At 34.3% G+C, this 20,722-nt stretch overlaps 2 protein-coding genes across 2 annotated transcripts; one reads left to right on the top strand and one right to left on the bottom strand.

Moving 5' to 3' along the window:
* Positions 1–2,299: 2,299 nt before the first annotated feature.
* LOC148202143 (uncharacterized) lies at positions 2,300–6,002 on the top strand. Its single transcript, XM_088109532.1, has 3 exons — positions 2,300–2,417; positions 3,502–3,715; positions 4,886–6,002. Exons 1-3 carry the CDS (start codon positions 2,300–2,302, stop codon positions 6,000–6,002), a joined length of 1,449 nt encoding a protein of 482 aa, XP_087965658.1.
* Positions 6,003–9,717: 3,715 nt separating this feature from the next.
* LOC124821241 (alcohol dehydrogenase-like 4) lies at positions 9,718–17,098 on the bottom strand. Its single transcript, XM_047293104.2, has 10 exons — positions 16,900–17,098; positions 16,618–16,754; positions 16,407–16,456; positions 15,819–16,156; positions 11,418–11,500; positions 11,050–11,125; positions 10,882–10,943; positions 10,687–10,782; positions 10,346–10,507; positions 9,718–10,094 (listed from the first exon to the last, which is right to left on the bottom strand). Exons 1-10 carry the CDS (start codon positions 16,985–16,987, stop codon positions 9,984–9,986), a joined length of 1,203 nt encoding a protein of 400 aa, XP_047149060.2. The 5' UTR covers positions 16,988–17,098; the 3' UTR covers positions 9,718–9,983.
* Positions 17,099–20,722: the final 3,624 nt, after the last annotated feature.

The following is a 20,722-nucleotide window of genomic DNA, read 5'->3' as shown; positions in this document are numbered from 1 at the left end:
ATTCTGCTCTTATAACACATTCGTGACCCCATCCTCACATACGTCTTCATTGAAGGTGGATTGTCGGACATTCCTCCAGTGGAAAAAAATCCACTGTTCATGCACGGTTCTTCACGTGGCATACTCTCTCCACCACCATGTTCATTTCTTCTTCTAGCTTTCTCTTCGGCCAACTCTACCTCCAAGACAAAAACCCTCCTCTTAAGTTCTGCAAGTAGATTTTCTTGCTTGTCTAAAGCTTGCATAAAACTTTCTCTGCCTTTTCTTTTTTGTAACTTCTTTGGTGTTGGTTGGTTATATTTCATTTTTGGTCTTCTTTGGTCATCCTTCTCATCCTTCTTATCCATCATTAAAACATCAACATCAACATCATGATGAACCTGAAATTCAACAATACATATCATAATATCAAAGTTCAGTGAATATATCATAACATAAAGCACTCAAACAATAAACCACATACCACACCCGTCTCCATAACTCCTTTCACAAATTTGTCTCCCAAATTTATATTCATCCAATGCAATATTCATGGGAATTTCTCTATTCGACCTTTGGGAGGAGAGAAATTCTCACAAAACCATACCTAAAAAAATGTTCATCTTATCATTTAGTCAAAAACACAAACCAACCCACTACTTACAAAAAAAATGGACATTTTAATTCAATAAATCTAAATTACCTGTAGCATGTAAACGCAACCATCAACATAAACATTGCGTGTACCTTTTTCCTTTCTTTAAAGCATCTGAAGCTTTGCACAAACTACGTACCAAATAACGATAAACTAAACTACCCCAACAATAATTACCCAAACCACTTAAATTATCAACAATTTCAAACATTATGGGAAACACGCTTCCGCTAAGGTGTGGAAATAATATCTCACATATCCCTACCAATATGTACAAGCTACAAAAATGAGAAGGAGGTATCTTTCTTTTATGTTTTCTCATCAAACATTTGTATACCAAATTCAAATATTTTGTTTCATTGCCTAAGTATTTCAGAGATGTACTTCTTCCCAATTCTTCCTTTAAGTTAATATTTTGATAATCTGAACTCAACCCCAAACCTAAACAAAATTCCTTCTCATTCATAGACACAAGTTTATCTCTAATTAAAAAACCACTACTGGAATCCACCCATTTTACCAATAACTCACTCAAAATATTCCTACCTACTTTAACTTTACCACCCAAATCTAAAAACCACCGAAAAGGAGTCTCCGCAATCATTGACCGGTGCTCCTTTGAAAAACGCTCGTTCAAAGTAGAAATATACTTTATTGAAAATGTGTGACTAACCCTCAACTGCATCAACGACAAACAAAATTACCAAAACTTATAAGCCCTAATACGATAACAACAACAAAATTTAACATAACAACGATAACCCAATATCCAAACCGAAAACCCAATCAACACAATGGAGGAAGAACACATTTATCTTGCTCGTCGAAGGACCATGGTTACCGAAACTTGCCATTTCACAATCCTTATAAACCATTTATCATCCTTCCTTGCAATGGTTATGCCAGCTGGACATTGGTTGGTTTGTGATGAATCGATATTTTGTTCACTTCACTTAGTTTAATGTGCTATAATTAGTCAGGAAATTCTACTTAAATGTCCAATATTTTCCCATTTTTCCTAATTATGCTTATTTTGACTAGAAATTCTTATTTTAATTAATTTGAATTATCTATGACTAATTATTTGCATTTTTAATTATAGGGAAATTATTGGGGATTAAATTTTGTTGGGAAGTAATTAATTAGGAGCATCTCACGGCCACAACTTAAAAGGGTTTTAAGCTTCTTGATTGGCTACAAGGAAGTGCACCTCATGGTAGAAATGCATTTGGAAACATCCACATAAATACATGCCTTTCACGTAAATTGTCCAGTAGCATTCAAAAGGAAGCAAAGCTCTTGGTTATCTCACGGCCTCCTAACACAAAATGGAGAAATCTTTTATTCTTTTTTGGAAGGAAGTGGGAGACACCAAAATAGGAAAATGGGGCCACCACTCATGGCTTGGCAAAACTCACGTCCACATGGGAGGAGCTCCAAAATGCAAAATTCTGAATTTGTTGAAGTGTCATTGCAGCACGTCACGGCCCAACACAGCAGCAGTCCAGCATCTTCAGCACGGCCCAACATGTTTCTTCATTGTCCAGCAGCTTTGAAGTCCAGCATTACAAGCGGGCTTTGGATGTCCAGAGGGCACGCGAAGTAGGTCTGGATTTTTGGCACTAAGAATTAGAGAGCCGCCAACCAGAGAGAGGGAGATGGATTATGGCTGAATGGAGAGCACATCCAGCATTGAAGCAGCACACGGTGCCTTGGGAGAGAGCTCTCGGTTCTACATTCCAGGTGCACGGAGATTCAAAGGGAGAAGGAAGTAGTGCTCACGGTGATGCCTGGAATGGAGAAACATACGTGTGATTCATTTGGCTTTTAGAGATATTTTAATGTTTTACTTTATTCCAGCAATGTTACATCCATGGAAAGGAATCTCAGCTTTGCTTACTTCGTCTTGCACTGAAAAAATCTTTTATATTATATGTATGGGAATGCATTGAGATTAAAGTAGTTTACTTGTTTAGTTTCATTTATTTTGTTACAGTGTTCATGAGGTGCTGGCATTCTTTATTTTATTTCATCTCCTTTAGACAAAGTAGTTGTATGCCGCCACCTAGGTTTTATTTTTGGTTTCAATTGGAGAAATGTGTCAACTTAATTTTAGGAAGCACATTTTCATTTAGTGAATGTTGCTGGTTTGGGAATTAATTTAGAAGTTTTTGCAATTTCATTTTCTTTTTTTCAGAATTAGAAGCACATGGTTTCGTCCACAAGAGATAAAATCCAACAGGTTTTATTTTCATTGTTTTCACACTTGAACTTAAGCTATTTTTATATTAAATGAGATGGATTTGCCTTTCAACTTTTCACTTTTTAATTCAATGTTGCATTTTAATTTGGTTCAAGCACTTTTCATTTTAATGTTACCTATTTTGCTTGGTTGTGATATTTTAGTTATAATGTTAGTAGTGACCAATCAATTTAATTTTGTATTTGAAACCGTTTTACATTTCTCTTTGCATTTGTGTCATATTTAAGTTCATTTGCATTCACAAACTCAATTCCCCCCACTACGTGTTAGACCTAAGACTCAAACCACATTTGGTCCTTGAGAGACGATCTAGGAGTCACTTCCTAGCACTATACTGCATTAATTTTGCACTCAACTTTTGTGTGAGGTGCGACCCTCTCAACAAAATGGCGCCGTTGCCGGGGACCAACGGTTCGGTCTTAGGTCTTTTGTTGTGTTAGTGTGTGTTGTGTTTGTCTTGTATTATGATGTGATGTTTTGTTTTGTGTGTGCGTTATTGTGTGTGCGTGTCGCATGTTTAAATGTGTTGTGTTTTGTTTGTTTCGTAATTTTTAGTATTTACTTTCTACATTTTATTTTTCCATGTCTACCTATTCTGATTCAGTGAATCGTGCTTATTCTGCGAGTGCCTCTAATTATGATTCTCCTTCTGCATCTAACTCTGATATTGCTTCTCATGCACATTCTGTTGATTTTTATGTTGAGAACTATATGGCTCATCCTCAATTTCCTGAGAGCGCTCCTCGTGAGCCGGTTCCACCTACAAAGGATGATATTCATTGTGTTCTAAGCACTGGACTGATATATTTGCTCCCTAAGTTTCATGGTTTTGTAGGAGAATGCCCACATAGATATTTGGAGGAGTTCCACATCATGTGCTCTTCACTGAAGCCTCCACATGTCCCTCTTGATCACATTTTCTTGGGGGCATTTCCACATTCATTACAAGGAGTAGCTAAGGATTGGAAAGACTCTCTTCCTCTAAGATCCATTACCGATTGGGGATATCCTGAGCATCAGTTTCTGAGCAAATTCTCCCCTGTGCAGTATGGTTACAACAACGATCCTGGATGGAATGATCCTAACTTGGGATGGCATAGTGTTGGAACAATCGGTACCATTATAGAATTTTGCACAGCGGAATAACTTATAAAGCGGAAAGCGTGTTCAGTCAAACTCTTAATAAGATGGTCAGTTTTATAAATTTAATTTACTTAGAGACAAATTTCCAAACAGTTGATGTGTATAAAACAGTAAAGAGTATAGAGAGCAAGAAAATTCAACACAGAATTTTTATCCTGGTTCGATTCAAAAGAATCTACGTCCAGTTGTTAATCACTATAAAAAGTGATTAACGTTTTCACTAAAAATAGTTTCACAAGTTTACAATAGAGTGAATGAAACAGAAAACAAATAAAACCTTCCTTCGAACGAACGAACCGGAAGAACAGAAACTTTGCCAACTTGAAGAGAACCGCTCCGACCTTTGACCCACAAAGCGCGAGCTTCTCCTTTTCACAAGACCAGGCAATGTAATGAACAAGCTTTTGGAACTTCCTCAGATCACACTGTATTCTCAAAAGCTTTTTGTTCAACTGTTATTTTTCTAATTTCACCAAAACAAAATATATAGCCAAGTACACTGAATGCCAAAGGTCAACTCCCAACTGCCATGAATAATCGATTATTGTAAGTGATAATCGATTATTCAAGTCCGTTACAGGGTTTTCAAAAAGTGATAATCGATTATATGAAGTGATAATCGATTATTCCTGTATGACTCTGTGATAATCGATTATTGCTATTCTATAATCGATTATTGAAGATAAAAATGCAAGCTTACAAGGTTTACAAGAATTTCCTACTACATTTAATTTCTACAAATTGCTTTTAACTAATTTTAATATCTTCTTCAACTAAACATCTTGTAGCATCATCAAAACAAATTTCTTCAAGATTTACCAATACTCCTTATTGGTAACACATAGTACTCCACAACATCATTATCAAGAACCACCATTCCAGAGTACTTGTATGCTTCCACTAGTCCAGCAAAACCAGAGTCAGCAATATGATGCTCCTGCCCACATAGCTCCTCAGCCTTCTACTTCTGAGCCTACATTGAAGGAGTTATTGGAGCAGATGACCATGCAAAATCTCCCGTTCAAGCAAGAGAACATGCAGTTTCAGCAGGAAATAGGAGCTGCCATTCAGAGTATGACTGATCAGATAGGGCAGATGACCACTCAACTCACTGAGGAACAGTCTCAAGATTCAGAGTTACAATTTCAGACTATTCAGATTCCAGATGATGTTAGTGTCATTGACTTAGGAGATGGGAACCAGAGTCTTGCACTCATTGTGCCACCTACTCTCCCACCTTCAGATGTCCCTACTTTGGCGATTGAGGAGATAGATCCTGATGACGATTTTGAGGACCAGGCAAGTATAAGCAGCAATTGTGAGCCAGGTAGACCATTTTCATCTTCCACCACTTTTCCAAGCTTTAGAGAAGTGGAGGTAAACATACCTCAATTTGATTATTCTGTTGATGGTTGTGCTGTTGATGATTATGCTATTGAGGGGTATGTTGATAATTATACTGTTGATGAGCATGTTTTTAATTCTCCCTCTGTGCATGATGAGAACCACTTTTTGCTACCACATCTGAATATTTATTCTCCATGCACTGAACATGAATCTGAGCCTGTCATTGATATCGTTTCTACATTTGAAATTGATTCATGTTCTGAGGATGTATCTGAGGTTGAGCCTATTACACTGAGATTGGGTGTTATACCCCTGCATGTTATTTCTTTGGAACCACATTGCACTAACCATGTTACAGGAGGTACACATGAATTTAACCAACAAACGCCCACGGTGGAAGACAAAGGTGTCAGTGTACACAACAGTTTGAAGATGAATAGGCACCGGCTGAACCCGCTCATCAACAATCCTTGCTTCTTAGATCCAGCTATGGAAGACATTTCCCTACTAGATCAAATCTGGAGAATGAAGAAATTCTTCCTCAAAACTTCCTTGCTGGATCCAATGGTGGAAGACATCTCCCTACTAGTCCAAAATTGGCAACTGCTACCATGACCAAGGGAGTTTTCCTTTTCTCTTCTCCCCTTTCCCTACTTTTATTGCACTTGTCCATGATCTGTTCATTGTTCTGATTTCTGATCTTATACTTATGACACATTGAGGACACTGTGTAGTTTAAGTGTGGTCTATTGGGGGAGATTTTTATTTTTCTTTGTTAGTTTTTGTTTTCTTGGGTAAATTTTTTTTTTCTTTTCTAGGTTATTTTTGTCGTGTCTTGTGTACAGTTTGCATGTTTCTCTTGCTTTCTGGACTTTGTTTAAGTTGTAGACTCGTTTTTCCCTTCACTTCATTGATACTCTGATTAGTTTGAAATTCTTGTCTTTCTCTGCTTGGAAGATGATTATGATGTTTGAGAGGTTGATTTGATTGTGACAAATACCCTGTGTGAGAATTTGAGCCACTTGATATTCTTTCTTGTGTGTGATATGTCTCTTGATTGCTTGCGCATATGCCTTGGCTTGACTCTTGTTGATAATTCTTGATTGATATGCATGTTTGGAAGTGATAAAGACAATTTTGCTTTTGAGCCTCTCTAGCCAAATAAGCTTACCTTGTTCTGATTCTTTGAAAACCCTTTTTGAGCCTATACTTTCCTCATTTCTTTGTCTTGAAGCTCATACACTAGCCTTAAGTGAAAAACCATGATTACCTTAACCTTAGGGAATTTTGGAGCTTTGGAAGTGTCTTGGGAACAAGTGTGATCTCCTTGGGGTTTCTGATGAATTGGCTGGTTGGTTCCTCTTCTTGTTTTGTGTTCAGAAATATGATTTATATCTTGTCTCTTACAGTTGTGTGCTAAAGAGAGAAAAGAAAAGAGACAGGATGAGAAAAAAAAGTGAGAAAAATGAGAAAAATAAAAAATTTGTGAATAATGGAGTCAAGAAGAGGATTGAATTAGAGGTTTGGGTGTGATTTTATTGTGTTTACACTTGTTCCCCATTGCTCCTCTATTTCTTTTGGTTTATAGCTTCTCATCCATATTTATCCTCCCTTGTCCTTGGCCCCATTACAACCATGAAAAGACCTTTTGATTTGAACATGCGTATGTGCTTGAGTGTTGATATTAGAGGCTTGCCAAGTCTATTTGTGTTTGCTTTCTTGAGTGCATCGAGTTGACAATGTTTACCTTAGACACTTGAGAGAAACACTGATAGTGCATCTGTGAGGTTTTGTTACTTTTGATTCACCTCTTGAACTGATTAATCATTTTGCCATGTTTTGAATTGCTTGGATGATTTCATGAGTATCTGCTTTCTTTGACTTTGTGTTGGATATTGTCTACTTCTTTTCTTTGTCCAGATTCCTTGAGCACTGTGTGATTCTGTTTATTTTCTCGTGAGTCTTTATTTATTTATTTTTTTGTCTGCTGAGTTTGTGTCACCTCCCTAAAAGTCCTTTGAACTATTTCCTGATTTGCGTCTTGATTTTGCCCAGGAGTGCAAAAGACTAAGTGTGGTCTATTTTGATGAATCGATATTTTGTTCACTTCACCTAGTTTAATGTGCTATAATTAATCAGGAAATTCTACTTAAATTACCTATATCGTATGTCTCTTACGCTAACTGCATAGTACAATTGGTCAACATCAACAGTACAATTGGTCAACATCAACAGTACTAATTGGGTAACCAACATAACTGCGCAAAGGGGGGATCGCCAGTGGTACCACCGCTTCATCAACATCATCATCGCCATCATGAATTTCAATACAAACACGAGGATGCTTCTTCATCTTAATGTCCTGAGATGCGGCAAGTTTGTCATCTTCATGTGGTGGTTCTTCATCCCCTGCTTCTTCATTATAGGGACGTCCAGGTTGTTCATCATCTCCATCAGCATCTTCTTCATCGCCTCCACTTGCAGGTGCTTCCTCTGCACCACCAACACCTTCTTCATCATGACCAAATTGAGATTCTTCATTAAAGATTGGAGTTTGACGAATGTCAATTAACTCCCACATAATGACTCTAATCTTTGCATTCAGTGTCATAATATCATGATTGTTTTTCCTTATTCTCTCCTCAGCACCTGCTAACCACGTGTCGTCATCAAAGCTTTCATCATCTCTTTCCTGAACCCAAGATCGTTCAAGCATCGATCCTTCACCAATCCCTCCATCATCCATGTGGAATGCAACACAGATTTCAGCCACTTCACAATCTTCCTTACTTACATACCACTCCAAATTTAACTATACCATACACAAAGAACCAAAGTAATCAAATAAGAACATCATTATTTAAAACAAAATTATAACAAATGTTCAAACACTTACATCTCCGGTTAAAAATATTATCAATTTCTTTTGTCGTTGTCGTATAAGGGAACCATCGCAATATGCGCGAGAACCTCCTATGAGAATAATGACCGTGCAAAGACGGTCTTTCAACCGCCCAAGCCTTAAAATATGAAAATAAATAGTTACCCAAATTTCACAATGTTGTACATTCCATTTACTAAATCAATTATAAATCATGTCACCTGCAACACGACCACATTGCCACCAAGACTGAGTGAGCAGACGATTCCTCCAAACATTATTTTCTTCATGCATTTATTTAAATTTTGCACAATATGTTTATGTACACCAGTCGCCCAATCGTTTAGACATAAACTATCTAAGTCATCTAACACTTGACAAGGCATGTTAGAAATATACTTAGACTTCCTAGGAAAATAAAATGAAAACAAACACACTAATATATATAACCTACACACTACATCAACCTCTATGTTTTCATCCCGGATAACCAAACGAAATATGTCCATGACCTCCTTCAATGTAGTGGTTTTTGGATTAAACATATCACCAACCACTCCAACAACTGATTCGTCAAAAGTGATCTTTAAACCACTTATATCTAAACCTGTGGTCATGAACACATCAAGAACACTAAATGGGACCATTTCTTGACTAACTCTAAAACTGACATCATGCCTAGCCAATCGTTGGACCATCATCTTCAATAATTTCAAATTCACCTCCAAGGGCTCCACAATGTGCAAACACCACCTAAAAGGAGTCATCCTAATGTGCTCTACATGAGCGTCTCCTACTAACCTATTCATTTCAACAATGCTCGATGATTCCATTGAGATACGAAGGCGCCACTACAAAACAATAACAAAAATTTATTATTCACTAAAAGTCACAGGCTAAATAATCATCACTATAAATAACAAATTACATTTCATCTTACATTTGCTTGTTCGGATGCCATTGGAACTACAGTTATCACATAAACAAAACAACAATGTTCGACAACATCGTTAGGGTTCGCCAAAGAAATAAAGGTCAATGATAGAGAAGATGGTTAGGATTCGCGTAGTTTTACTTACCAAAAAACACCACGACACCGAGAACCGAGAACGCCAACGCTCGACATTGTCGTCCAACATGGCTTCAATCCTGCACAACACCTACGTCCAAGAAAGCGACAACGAACAACTCCAAATGTCGACTACAACGATTCGATTTTAGGGATAGAACACGAGAGAGGTGAGAGCACTGATAGAGACAAAGGAATGCCACAAAAGAGAGAAGACGAGAGGTGAAAGAAGAATACGGTAACCGCAAAAATGAAATTTCGTAATTTTTCCTTCCAATTATACCCTCCGTGATGAAATACCTATTTCATTCTTTATTTAAAACAACAGCCTATGGACAATCGCCAAGTGTCGTTGTAAAAAATGTGTCAAAAAATAGGTGTTAAAGAAGCGTTTTCGTATTTGTAATATCCTCTGAAGAAGTGTTTATTGTGACCGCAAGAAACAAAGAAAAAGTAGCAGTTCTGCAATCTTACAAAGTAATGGAAGGGAAACGAAAGTTGAGTACACATACATTTATTCTCTTTATTGTCTCTAGTACACTGCTCAAAGGCCTAAGACCTTACACATTCGTAGTTAAATATGCTCTTATTGAACAAATTCAGATGAATAATATTTCTCACGGCCATTGCTAAAGGGCATCTTTGCTTAGAAATGCAGAAGACATCTCAGTGATTTCCCTGTGATCAAAAGATCGAAGGCTTTGTCTATCTCCTCAATGGGTAGCTCGTGAGTGATGAAATTATCCAACTTCACAACCTAACATGGTTATCCAATTACCATAATAAACAAGTATTAGTCCATGCATGACTTCATTAATCTCAATAAACATAATAAAAGAACTTTTAAGAAGGAGATTTAAATCTAAGTCAACAAACAAATCTCTCAATAGAATAGTTTAGAAGATTCTCAAACCATTCATTTATATTACTATAATCTTGTTTGCTCATTCAAATTCAGTGCATAATTTCATTGTGTAAAAGGAAATTGCAAGTAGTGATGATCCTTACTCCATTTCCACATTGTGTGGCAAAATGAGGCAACTGACTTTTCCCTTTGAAACCTCCAAATACCGATCCAATGATACTGCGGCCAGCAAAGAGCTCCATCGGGTGGATAGGAAGCAAGCTTGGTGATGCATGAATTCCCAATATCACAGTCAATCCCCAACCCTGTGGCAGAAAATTTGGAACTGTAAGGTAATGGTTTTAAATAGTAAAATCTTGTGCGATGAATCTGAAATTGATGCATGCTTCCAAGTAAGGGATAAGTTTATAAAACCTAGTTGAAATATTAACTACAACAATGAAACTTAAGGGTTTGAAAAACTAGCTTGAACATAGCCATATACCGCATGAGCAGACAAAAATGCATCCCTTAGAACATCCACGTTTCCAGTACATTCAAAACTGTAGTCTACACCTCCATCAGTCATTTTTCTTATTCTCTGCAAAAAGAAAAAACAACATAGTCACTGTTTTGTTGGTGAAAATGCACGTTTATGATACTTTACTTTAAGTGAAATGAAATGATAGAAAGTGCCAACCTCGTATAATGGCTTCTCTTCATCCTTTGGGTTTATGAAATCAGTGACTCCCATTGCTTTGGCTTTGAGCACAAAGAGAATACAGTAAATTATACAGAAAGGGGAAAACAGAGGAAGTTTAAGACTTCAAATAAAATTTTAAAAGGTTTCTTTGATGAAGTTAGATACCTTTGATGAATTTATCAGGGTTGATGTCGACACCTATTATTCTGGAAGCACCTCTGCCTCGTGCCCCTTCTGCAACCTAGATTCATTCCAATTTAAAACCAACATCATCCTTAGATTACTGTTTTTGTTTCATATAGTACTAAGGCTTAAACCTAATCAGAAGAGAACAAAATAATCAAAATTACAGTATTAGTGCTGTTTTTTTTTATGATTCTTACTCCTTTAGCCATCAATTTTAATATATATATATATATGAAGAGAAGAAGAAAGTGAGTCTTATTGCAAGTTTAAGAAAATTATTAAAAGTAATTTCAGCTTTAAGCAATCACAGTGAAACGAAAGATGTTGGAAGAAGAAGAAAAACTTACAGCTAACCCAACAGCTCCAAGACCAAAAACAGCGACTGATGAACCAGAATGCACATTGGCAATATTCCAAGCAGCTCCAACACCTGCATTTTCACTCCATAAAAAGTTAAGAACGAAAAGAACTCATTTTAAAGTTTTTTCACTGAGAGAACATAAATAAGATAGACAAAAATGAAAATAAGGGTGAATATATGTAAGAAATAAAACGAAACTATTTACTTGTTTGTCAGGTAAATTGGTTTTTAAATATATTTTGTTATTTTTCAATTTAAACTACCATTACTTTATTTTGTTGTCAATTTTTATTGAATATAATTTTCACATAAAAGTATAATAAAATATTAATTAATCCAATTTTTAACATTAAATATATTTTTACTTTTAACAGTATATAAAAATTTAAAAATAATCTAATATCTAATAGAAGTAACGTGATGGTAAAATAGATATTTAATATCTTTTTTAATCAATAATCTATATTAACTGAAATTAATGAATAGAAATAAGAATAATAAATTAATTAATTAGTTCCAAAATAAATAATAGTACACGTAAATAAATAAATTATATAGGCTAATAAAAAAATTAATAAGTAACTTATTAATCATAAAATGAAATTAATATTAATATTATTTTTTTATTGTGTTACTTATTACTTATTTCTAGTCTATCTAAGGATCGCAAAAGTATTCATGTCTATATGAAAAAATCTACCAAAAGTAATAATTGGATAAATACATTGAAACGAGTATTTATGGATACCAAGTGACAAATATATTAGTACAAGCTCAATAATGAGTCAAAAATAATATCATGCTATCAAACTCATGAGTATATATTAGTTGAGTTTAATTTTTTGAGCATCCCTACACTTATAAGTTGCACAAATAATTGTTACATTTTAGGTTTCACGTTATTCTTTATAATTTGAGGTTTAACTTTTCTAAATCTTCCATGTCCTTTTTCTCTACCCAACAAAAACAAAAGTTGAGTGTCAAATCTTACATTATTCACTTTTTACAAAAAGTGCTCAATGGAAGGGTCACTAATTGAACATGTTAATGTGTTTAAAATAATTAAATATAACAAATATAATTTTGTTAAATCTTAAAATTATCATTTTTTTAATTTATAATAAATTACATGCATAATAGATCATAATAAAATTTGAATTTATATTTTTTTAATTTTATTTGAATCTTATTTTAAAACATTTATATAATAAATATTCAAGAATATCCTGATACTTATAATTTAAAAGAAATTTAATAAAAGAAATTTACAAATACTTTTCTTAAACAGGTATCAAATAAATAACATGATGAATAATGAGGAGAAATTTTCAGTACAGGTCGAATAGCAGATAATATTATATTTATTCTACTTCACTTTATACCATCATCATCATACTTTGATATGTGAGTCCCCAGCTAAACATTAATTATTTTTCAAGAATTCACAATCACAGGTCACTTCTCCTAATCCGAGCCGACACATAATGACAATTCAATTATACTCATCTACCTGTCATTTCAAATGCTTCTATTATTACTCCAAATAGGAAAATGATACTTGAACAACCATTTTTGACAACATTTAGACACGCGCACACGTGTCAAAATCTGAGTGGTCCAGTTGGAAAAATTAAATGAAAATCGACCACTCAGATTTTGACACGTGTGCGCGTGTCTAAATGTTGTCAAAAATGGTTGTTCAAGTGTCATTTTCCCTCCAAATATCTACTCAACTCAAAAATGCCAACTAGGCAAACTATCATTATGTCAAGTGGAGATCACACTTTAATGTCCTTTTATCTTAATCATACCAAAACTGGTTAAAGTGAAATAAAATCTTCAAATTTTATTCTTTAAAGTTAATATATAGAGAGAAAAAAAAATTAATTATTGAAACTTTACTAATAAAATTTATTTTTATCTCTCTTTTCTCTAGATTTGTGAGTTAATAATTTATTATTTTTAAGTTTTGAATCTATCGTAGTAAAGTTGATAAAAAAAAATCGAAAATATTCATCAAAATTATAATTTCATTCAGAGTAATTTTTTTATAAATTTTTTTTGAACTTTTACATACAGAGCTGTTTGCATTTCTAGGTTTGTGCTTGGATGTGCCTCTTTGATTGGTAAAGATAAATCTTTCCTAGTTTAGGATTATATAGTAATATCTTTAGTTTGATTATAACTATTTTCTATGAAAAAAAATTGAGTTTCATGTGTGAAATAAAGGATTGTTGGGGTTTGGTTGGAGTAGATAGACTTCTAAGTGAGGGAAACTGTCTTTGTTAAGTATTGCAATCACGTTAGGATTTGATGTGTATATTCATGTGAGAATCATCACGTTAAGTATTGCAATCACGTTATTATGAAACTTTTTATGTTTTCCATAGTATATAAAATTTATCATTTTGATGTCAAAATATAGAGTTGAATCTATAGACTAATAAAAATGTAGTATTTATTTATATATTACATGTTTTGTGTCATATATTATTTCTTAATAGTAGAGAAAATGTACAAGTGAGTTTGAAGTGATGTTTGATTATTATTGTTAAATATCTCACATCAAATAAAAATAAAATGATTTTATTATATAAGTACAAAAATCTTACTTTATAAGTGAATTTGGCATATAACGTAATATGAGAAGATGGGTTAAAGATTTTATATCAACTAGAAATAAAATAATTTTATAGTATATAAATACTGAATTAAACTTAAAACTATTGAATTAAACTTAATGTTAAACCTTTTATTGTTTTGTCTTTGGGACGCTGCGATGATATTTACATGACCTCGAGCATGTGAGATTCAGGAACCAGATGAAGTTTGGCCAAATTACAAAATAGAATGATTGATTTTAGAAATTATATATAAAAGTTGAAAGTGGCAGCAAAACGACAAAACTCATTTTTCTCAATTATTTGGCATTTTGCCTCCTTTTCCCTCGTCAACAAGACCCTTTCATAGATAATTTGTACATTTTTAGTCAGAAAATGACATGTGGATGCCATGTTTTCATGAAAGAAAGTGAAAGAGAATAAAGAAAAAGTAAAGTGTGACATAATTTTTAAACTGACATGAACTAGTAATTTTAAGCTCAGAATTGATTACACGTACCTTCGGGGAAAGAAAAAAAAGGGACTGTGAAGGATTGACATGATATAAAGATCATTTTAGTAAGTAGGAAATTTTTTTCATGGGAATCATTGATTACTACGTCTTTTAAGAGTTTTACCTTCGATCGGAAATTATAATCGTATTTTTCTTTTCCTATTTTTCATCAACCAAGCAAACTATAGCAGCAAAACAATATTAATAACTTTTTTTTAAGATATTCTGTTTTAAGTACTAATTTATGATTGATATTAAACTTTTAGAAATTACAATAAGTCTTTCTTTTGATTTTCTGATTTTAATAAATTTAGCCCATTGTAAGAAAATATTAAAAAGTCCACAAGGTCAGAAACACAACATGAAATGTAAGAAATAATGTTTTCATTTTATAAAATTCCAAAACCTTTTTAGTCAAACATTCCAAAATGAATGTTTCCAATTTATAAATTCCAAAATCTTTTCAGTCAAATATTACTCTTTAACGTGAATAAAGAAGAAAAAGAAAGAAAAGTCATCAAGGACCCGGTAAAAGTTGCTCTGCTTTGAAAATTAATTATATATATTGATGAAGTAATCAAGTCGTAGTTTATATATTATTTAGCAAAATTTTCAAACCATGGTTGTTTTTAATGTTATCCTAACCGAAACATTTTTAAAGGAAAGATAATCATGTAGAGCTATTAAAAAGTGGAATATAGACGGCGCGAACACAAAAATAGTACTAAAATACTCATCAGAATGCATCATTCGATGAAGTAAATTGACAAGGTAGCCAGCACAAGTGAACAGTCATAATTTTTTAAAAATCTAAAACAGCACGGAACGTGATGAAAATTAAAAAACGAAATGATATTTTGAGAACATTTTCTTAATAATATTTTAATATTATTTATCTAAAATTACTATGTGATAATAATAATCCTAAATATAACATAGACCAGTAACAAACACATAGATAATAGTAAAATAGAACATATCTTATTTATACAATCAAACAAACAAAACCTTGTACACAGTGTTAGATGTCAGAGTCATAATGAAGCGAAGTGTGAGTCGGTGAAACTACAGTTGTGACGTTTCAGTATGTTATCCCTATTTGTTTTTTTTTATATACTTATTTTTCAAAAATACTCTTTCAAAGATCTTAATGAAAAATGATTTGACTCCAAAAGAAAACATAAATAGATAAATAAAATATAATAATATAGAAAAAACGCAGGTGTTCTATATGGGTTAGTTAAAAGGTAAAAAGTATGTGGGTTTGACTGACCTGTGGAGACGCCACAGCTGAGCAAGGTGAGGTTTTTGGTGGTGAGAGTGTGATCGGAGTGACGAAAGCTGACGACGCAGGCGGAATCGACCACCGTGTACTCCGAGAATGTGGAAGTGTTCAAGAAATGGAAGATGGGTTTTCCATCAACTGTTGAGAATCTGCTTCTGCCATCTCCTTCCATCACCTTCTTCATGGGGTTCACCCCATACCTCTCACACTTGTTACTCTTCTCACACTTGCAATAACAACACTCTCCACACTCACCGTTGAATATTGGCACCACTGTGTCCCCTTCCTCCACCTCACTCACCCCTTCCCCCACACTCTCCACGATTCTACACAAATTCATCAAATTTCAATCATTAATTAATTCAAAACTACATTATTTGATTGACATAATTATCAACAAATTTTTTTTAAAAAAAATCATTGACTAATCTCCTAACTGATGCGTGATGACCCAAAATTCTTTTAAATATTATTCTACTGTTCATTATTTTGTTAAAAAAACATCTGGGTAGGACACAACAATGATCAACCAATAATATAATTAAAAACAAAACTTTAGTTTATCTCTTGTCTTACCCGGATGCTTCGTGGCCTAAGATACGAGGGTAGGCGCGCTGAGACTCGTTCTTTGGTAAATCAAAACAACAACGGCGGAAAAGGCAAAACAAAACAAAAAACAAAGAGAAATGAGACATACAACATATTTTATGGTGGTAATGAATCATAATAGATCGATCGTATGCATACTGATATAGAGAGATAAATGCATAGATTAATCTGTTCTTACCTCGCCTCGCCATGCGCTGAGATCGGTGTGGCAAATTGAAGTGTAAAGAATTTTGACTCGAACCTCAAATTTCTGAGGAGGATGAACAAGAATTTCCTCCACCACGAAGGGCTCTCCGGGACCATAAGCCACCGCAGCTAGAAAATAAGAACACACCCATATGCGTGAAAATTAAGATCAAGATATGAGACGAGAGAAATATGTTAAGGGGTTTGTGTGTTGTTGCTAATTTTCTTGCATAAAGTAGTTAGTGTGAGATATAGCAAGTGGGTTGGTAGGAACCTTTGCAAGTGATGATCTTTCCCTTGGTGTCCCTCGTTGGCTTTGAGTTCGACGAACCGTTCTCGTTTTCCATTTCTGAATATGCCATTTTGCTCTCTGCAAATTTCTGTCTCTGGGATGGTTTGTGGAAGTAGGGTAGAAGAAGATGAAGCTAGAAAGAAAATTTATGAGTCCCTGGTCCAGACCATTTATGGGGGAGGGGATATATCTCTTTGGTTTTTATTATTATAAGATTTCCTTTTTATATAATTTACCAGCCTTTTCAAATTTTAAATTTGTGCAAAAACAATTTCCATCCTTGAGTTTAAGTTTCACCCGAAATTTATTAATTGTGATTGATTTAAGCTTAACAATAATTAGAGACAAAATATCTGTACATACGTATGGTTGGAATTTATTATTAATCTAGATAAACTTACGTCAGATAAATAAAAACAACAATAAAATATTACGGGGCGGAATGTTTGAGATTATTAATTCTTTTTTATGAAAAAACTGAAAAGACAAGTAATTCTGAATGTCATTCATTTTTAAAAACGCAACTTAATGTTAATTTAAATATTAAAATCTAACAGGGATCTTTTCAAACTTGATGAAAAGTATATAATTATTACAGTTTTAACTAAACAAATTGAAATACTAACTTATCATATATTTACACGTTAAAAATAATCTAACTATTTTCAAATAAATCATTTAGCTTTATTTCTTTTAAATTAATTTTTTTTTTCTTTTTCCTGTCTATTTACACTTTATGCATTATTGTTTTCTAAACAACCATAACATCGTTGGATGTTGCCAGAAAAGAAGGTATATTGTTTTATGTGGATTCTGGACGTGAATGGTGGTTAGGGTTGGTTTCATCGCTTCCAATGGGATCCGTTTTGTCTTTTTCACATTGGTTGACCCTTTCTAATATTTAAGACGAGTTTTTAATTTCTAACCGGCTTAATATTTCTTTTGGTCCCTCTCTAGGGGGCAATGTTCAAGTCCGTCCTATCTTTTTTAAACAGTTCAATGTAGTCCCAACTTGTGAAAAAAGTGTACAATTAAATCCTTTTTGGTCACGGCGTTAAATATTTAACGATGAAACTGCTCCTCTGGACTAAACTTGATGAGCTGTTCATTTTTTCTCTTATGTGGCATGGTGACGTGTCAATTTTGAATTTAAAAAAAAAATGCTTGACACATCATCTTCTTCTTCCACCTCCACCAATCTTGAATTTAGGGTTTCTTCTCTCACATCCTTGGAGAGGTACCTGAGGTCCTCTGGCAAACCATTTGTAGTGAGGATTTTCTTCTTGCCAATTCTGTCAGGACTCACAAACAGTACCTGATTTTCTTCATGCCTCTGATTTGAGTTCAATATCTGATTTCTCAGTTTCTTTCAACATTTGTGCTACTTCTCGCTCGCAGTTATGCATACATTGCGGGCAACAAATTGATACAGCATCAGGATCTACGTCCTCAGAGCCACGCCTAAATGGAGAGATCGTTGTAGTTGGCAAGGTCTTTAACGGGGATAAAGACCGGTGAAACAAAATCGAAAAAAAACAGAAACAAAACAGAGTTAACATATCAGATAAGATTCATTTACCAACTACAATCCCAAGTTTAATCAATTCCATGAAAGAAAATGCTTTATCTCCATTCCATTAAACACGAAACACTAATCTTTATCATTTAATCTGATCTTGCTATGGAATAACCAGGGAAATAAGATTTTGGAGAGAGATCATCGGAGTTGGAGTGGAAATGGAGGTGGGAGCCGGCGGAATCGGAGTGGGAGTGAGAGGCGTGCTTGGAAAGCTGGTGGGTTTTGTGGGAGGAGAGGGAGAGGGGGAGGAAGAAGGAGACGGCGGCACATGACTCTAAGTGTCGTGATGGACAAAGGAGTGGAGGGAAGAAACCCTAAATTCACGGTTGGTGGAGGTGGAAGATGAACCTGATGTGGACTTTAATGAAAATTACAAGTTTACCCCTTATGCAGCCATGTTATAAATCTAAACAGCCACGTTGCACACATCAGTCCACGCTGTCAGCTGGATCGTTAAATATTTAACGCCGTGACCAAAAAGGATTTAATTGGACACTTTTTTCACAACTTGGGACCACATTGAACTTTTTAAAAGAGGTAGGACAAAATTGAACATTTCCCTTATAAAGAGGGACAAAAAGAGGTATTAAGCCTTTCTAATAAAATATATTGTAATATTTATTAAAATACCATATTTTGGAATGAAAACTATTACAGTATATATTCTCTTAAATGAAACTAGTATAGTAAGAAACCGTCCGTATTCATGGTCTCTTTACTTTTACTTTTTATATGGAGATGAAAATATTAATAATATGGTTTAATTAAACCTCGGATCATCCACATATTTTTTGGGAATTCTTGAGTAGGCTTTCGTTTTTTAACATTTGAAAAATTAAGTCAATTAAACTCTGTTCGTTAAATTTTCATAGATAGCGTTAAAATTTATTGACGTGGTGCACACTTAATCTCCTGATGTATACCTCTTATATTACCTGAAATTTGTTATTTAATTTGTTATTAAGTCTTGTATAAGAATTATATGACGTGTTATGTTATATTATTTAATGTTTAAATTAGGGATTTTTTTGGATTAGGATATTTTTAATCAAATAGGGTTAGAGAAAGAGAATTATTGATTTGGTTAGTGTGAGAAGACGAATTGGAATACTAGAGAGCATTCTCTTCATTGGATGACCAGAATGGAAAGCTCAAGTCTAGAAGCTATGGCGCGTCGCGACCGGAAAGGACCCCTCTGCCAACGATGACGGTGATGGTTGTTGACGGTGGTGAGCGACGACGATTGGTTCGTGGATGATGGTCGAAATTTTGCCAACAACTACAGGAAATGTTGCAAGTGGTGCCCTGGTAACTGTGAAAAATAAAACATTAGAGAAATTTGAAAGCTTTGAGAAAAATGAAAAAGGGAAAAATGAATTGAATCGGAAAAATGAAGAATTGAATCGAAAAAATGAAGAAAAAAAAAGAAAGAGATTGATAAGATATGGAAATTAGGAAATGGAAAAGAGGGATTTTGCAATGGAAAAGGGAAAAGATGAATCTAAATTAGGAGACTAACTGCTTCATCCCTTTCAACCATACGGGTTATGTCAAATCAAATAAAGAACTTGTGTCAAACACCAAATGACCCATAATTGATTTTTTTACCTGCTTAGATTGACCATTTCAGCCACTGATACTGGTTATTATCACGTGCTCGGTCTCAGCACCCACACCATCGATGATGTCAGGCTCACTATCCTGCAGAATATAAACCAAGGGCAATTGAAACCTACTGAAATAGAAACAACAAAATGGGTAGGAAAAAAAATTAAAATTTCGGGAGAAGTGTTTTCAAAACTTGTGTTTGTGTCCTAAGCACATTTGATAATGGTTAACGAAGAAGAGAATGGAACAGGAAAAAGATGAATTGTGAGATGATGCTTCTTGAATTAAAAAAAAATGAAAAAATAAAGATGAAAAAGGGTAACAGTGTACAGACCCTGTCTTCATCGTGGTCTCTCAATCTCATCTCGAGCATGTCTCTACCAACCCAATCGATGGAACTGGAAGAACCGCTAAAGGCAACGTTAACGGGCCTGGAACTGCAGGTGTTGGGGGTTGTAGTGTGGAACAGATTGAGGCTGGTTTGATTTTTCTGTTTTGTAGGTTTTTGAGGTGCTACGCGGTGGCTACCAAGGTTTTGATGGTTGGGTCAGGTTCCTGTGTTCGTCTTCTCTCATGTGTTCGTCTACCGTGTTCACTGATCAAATTCCTAATTCCCTT

The sequence above is a fragment of the Vigna umbellata genome, chromosome 3 (assembly GCF_029865625.1).
Source record: "Vigna umbellata cultivar VRB3 chromosome 3, Vumbellata_1.0, whole genome shotgun sequence".
NCBI lineage: Eukaryota > Viridiplantae > Streptophyta > Magnoliopsida > Fabales > Fabaceae > Vigna > Vigna umbellata.
The sequence above is the reverse complement of the archived record's forward strand: the minus strand, read 5'-3'. Positions and strand labels throughout refer to the sequence as shown.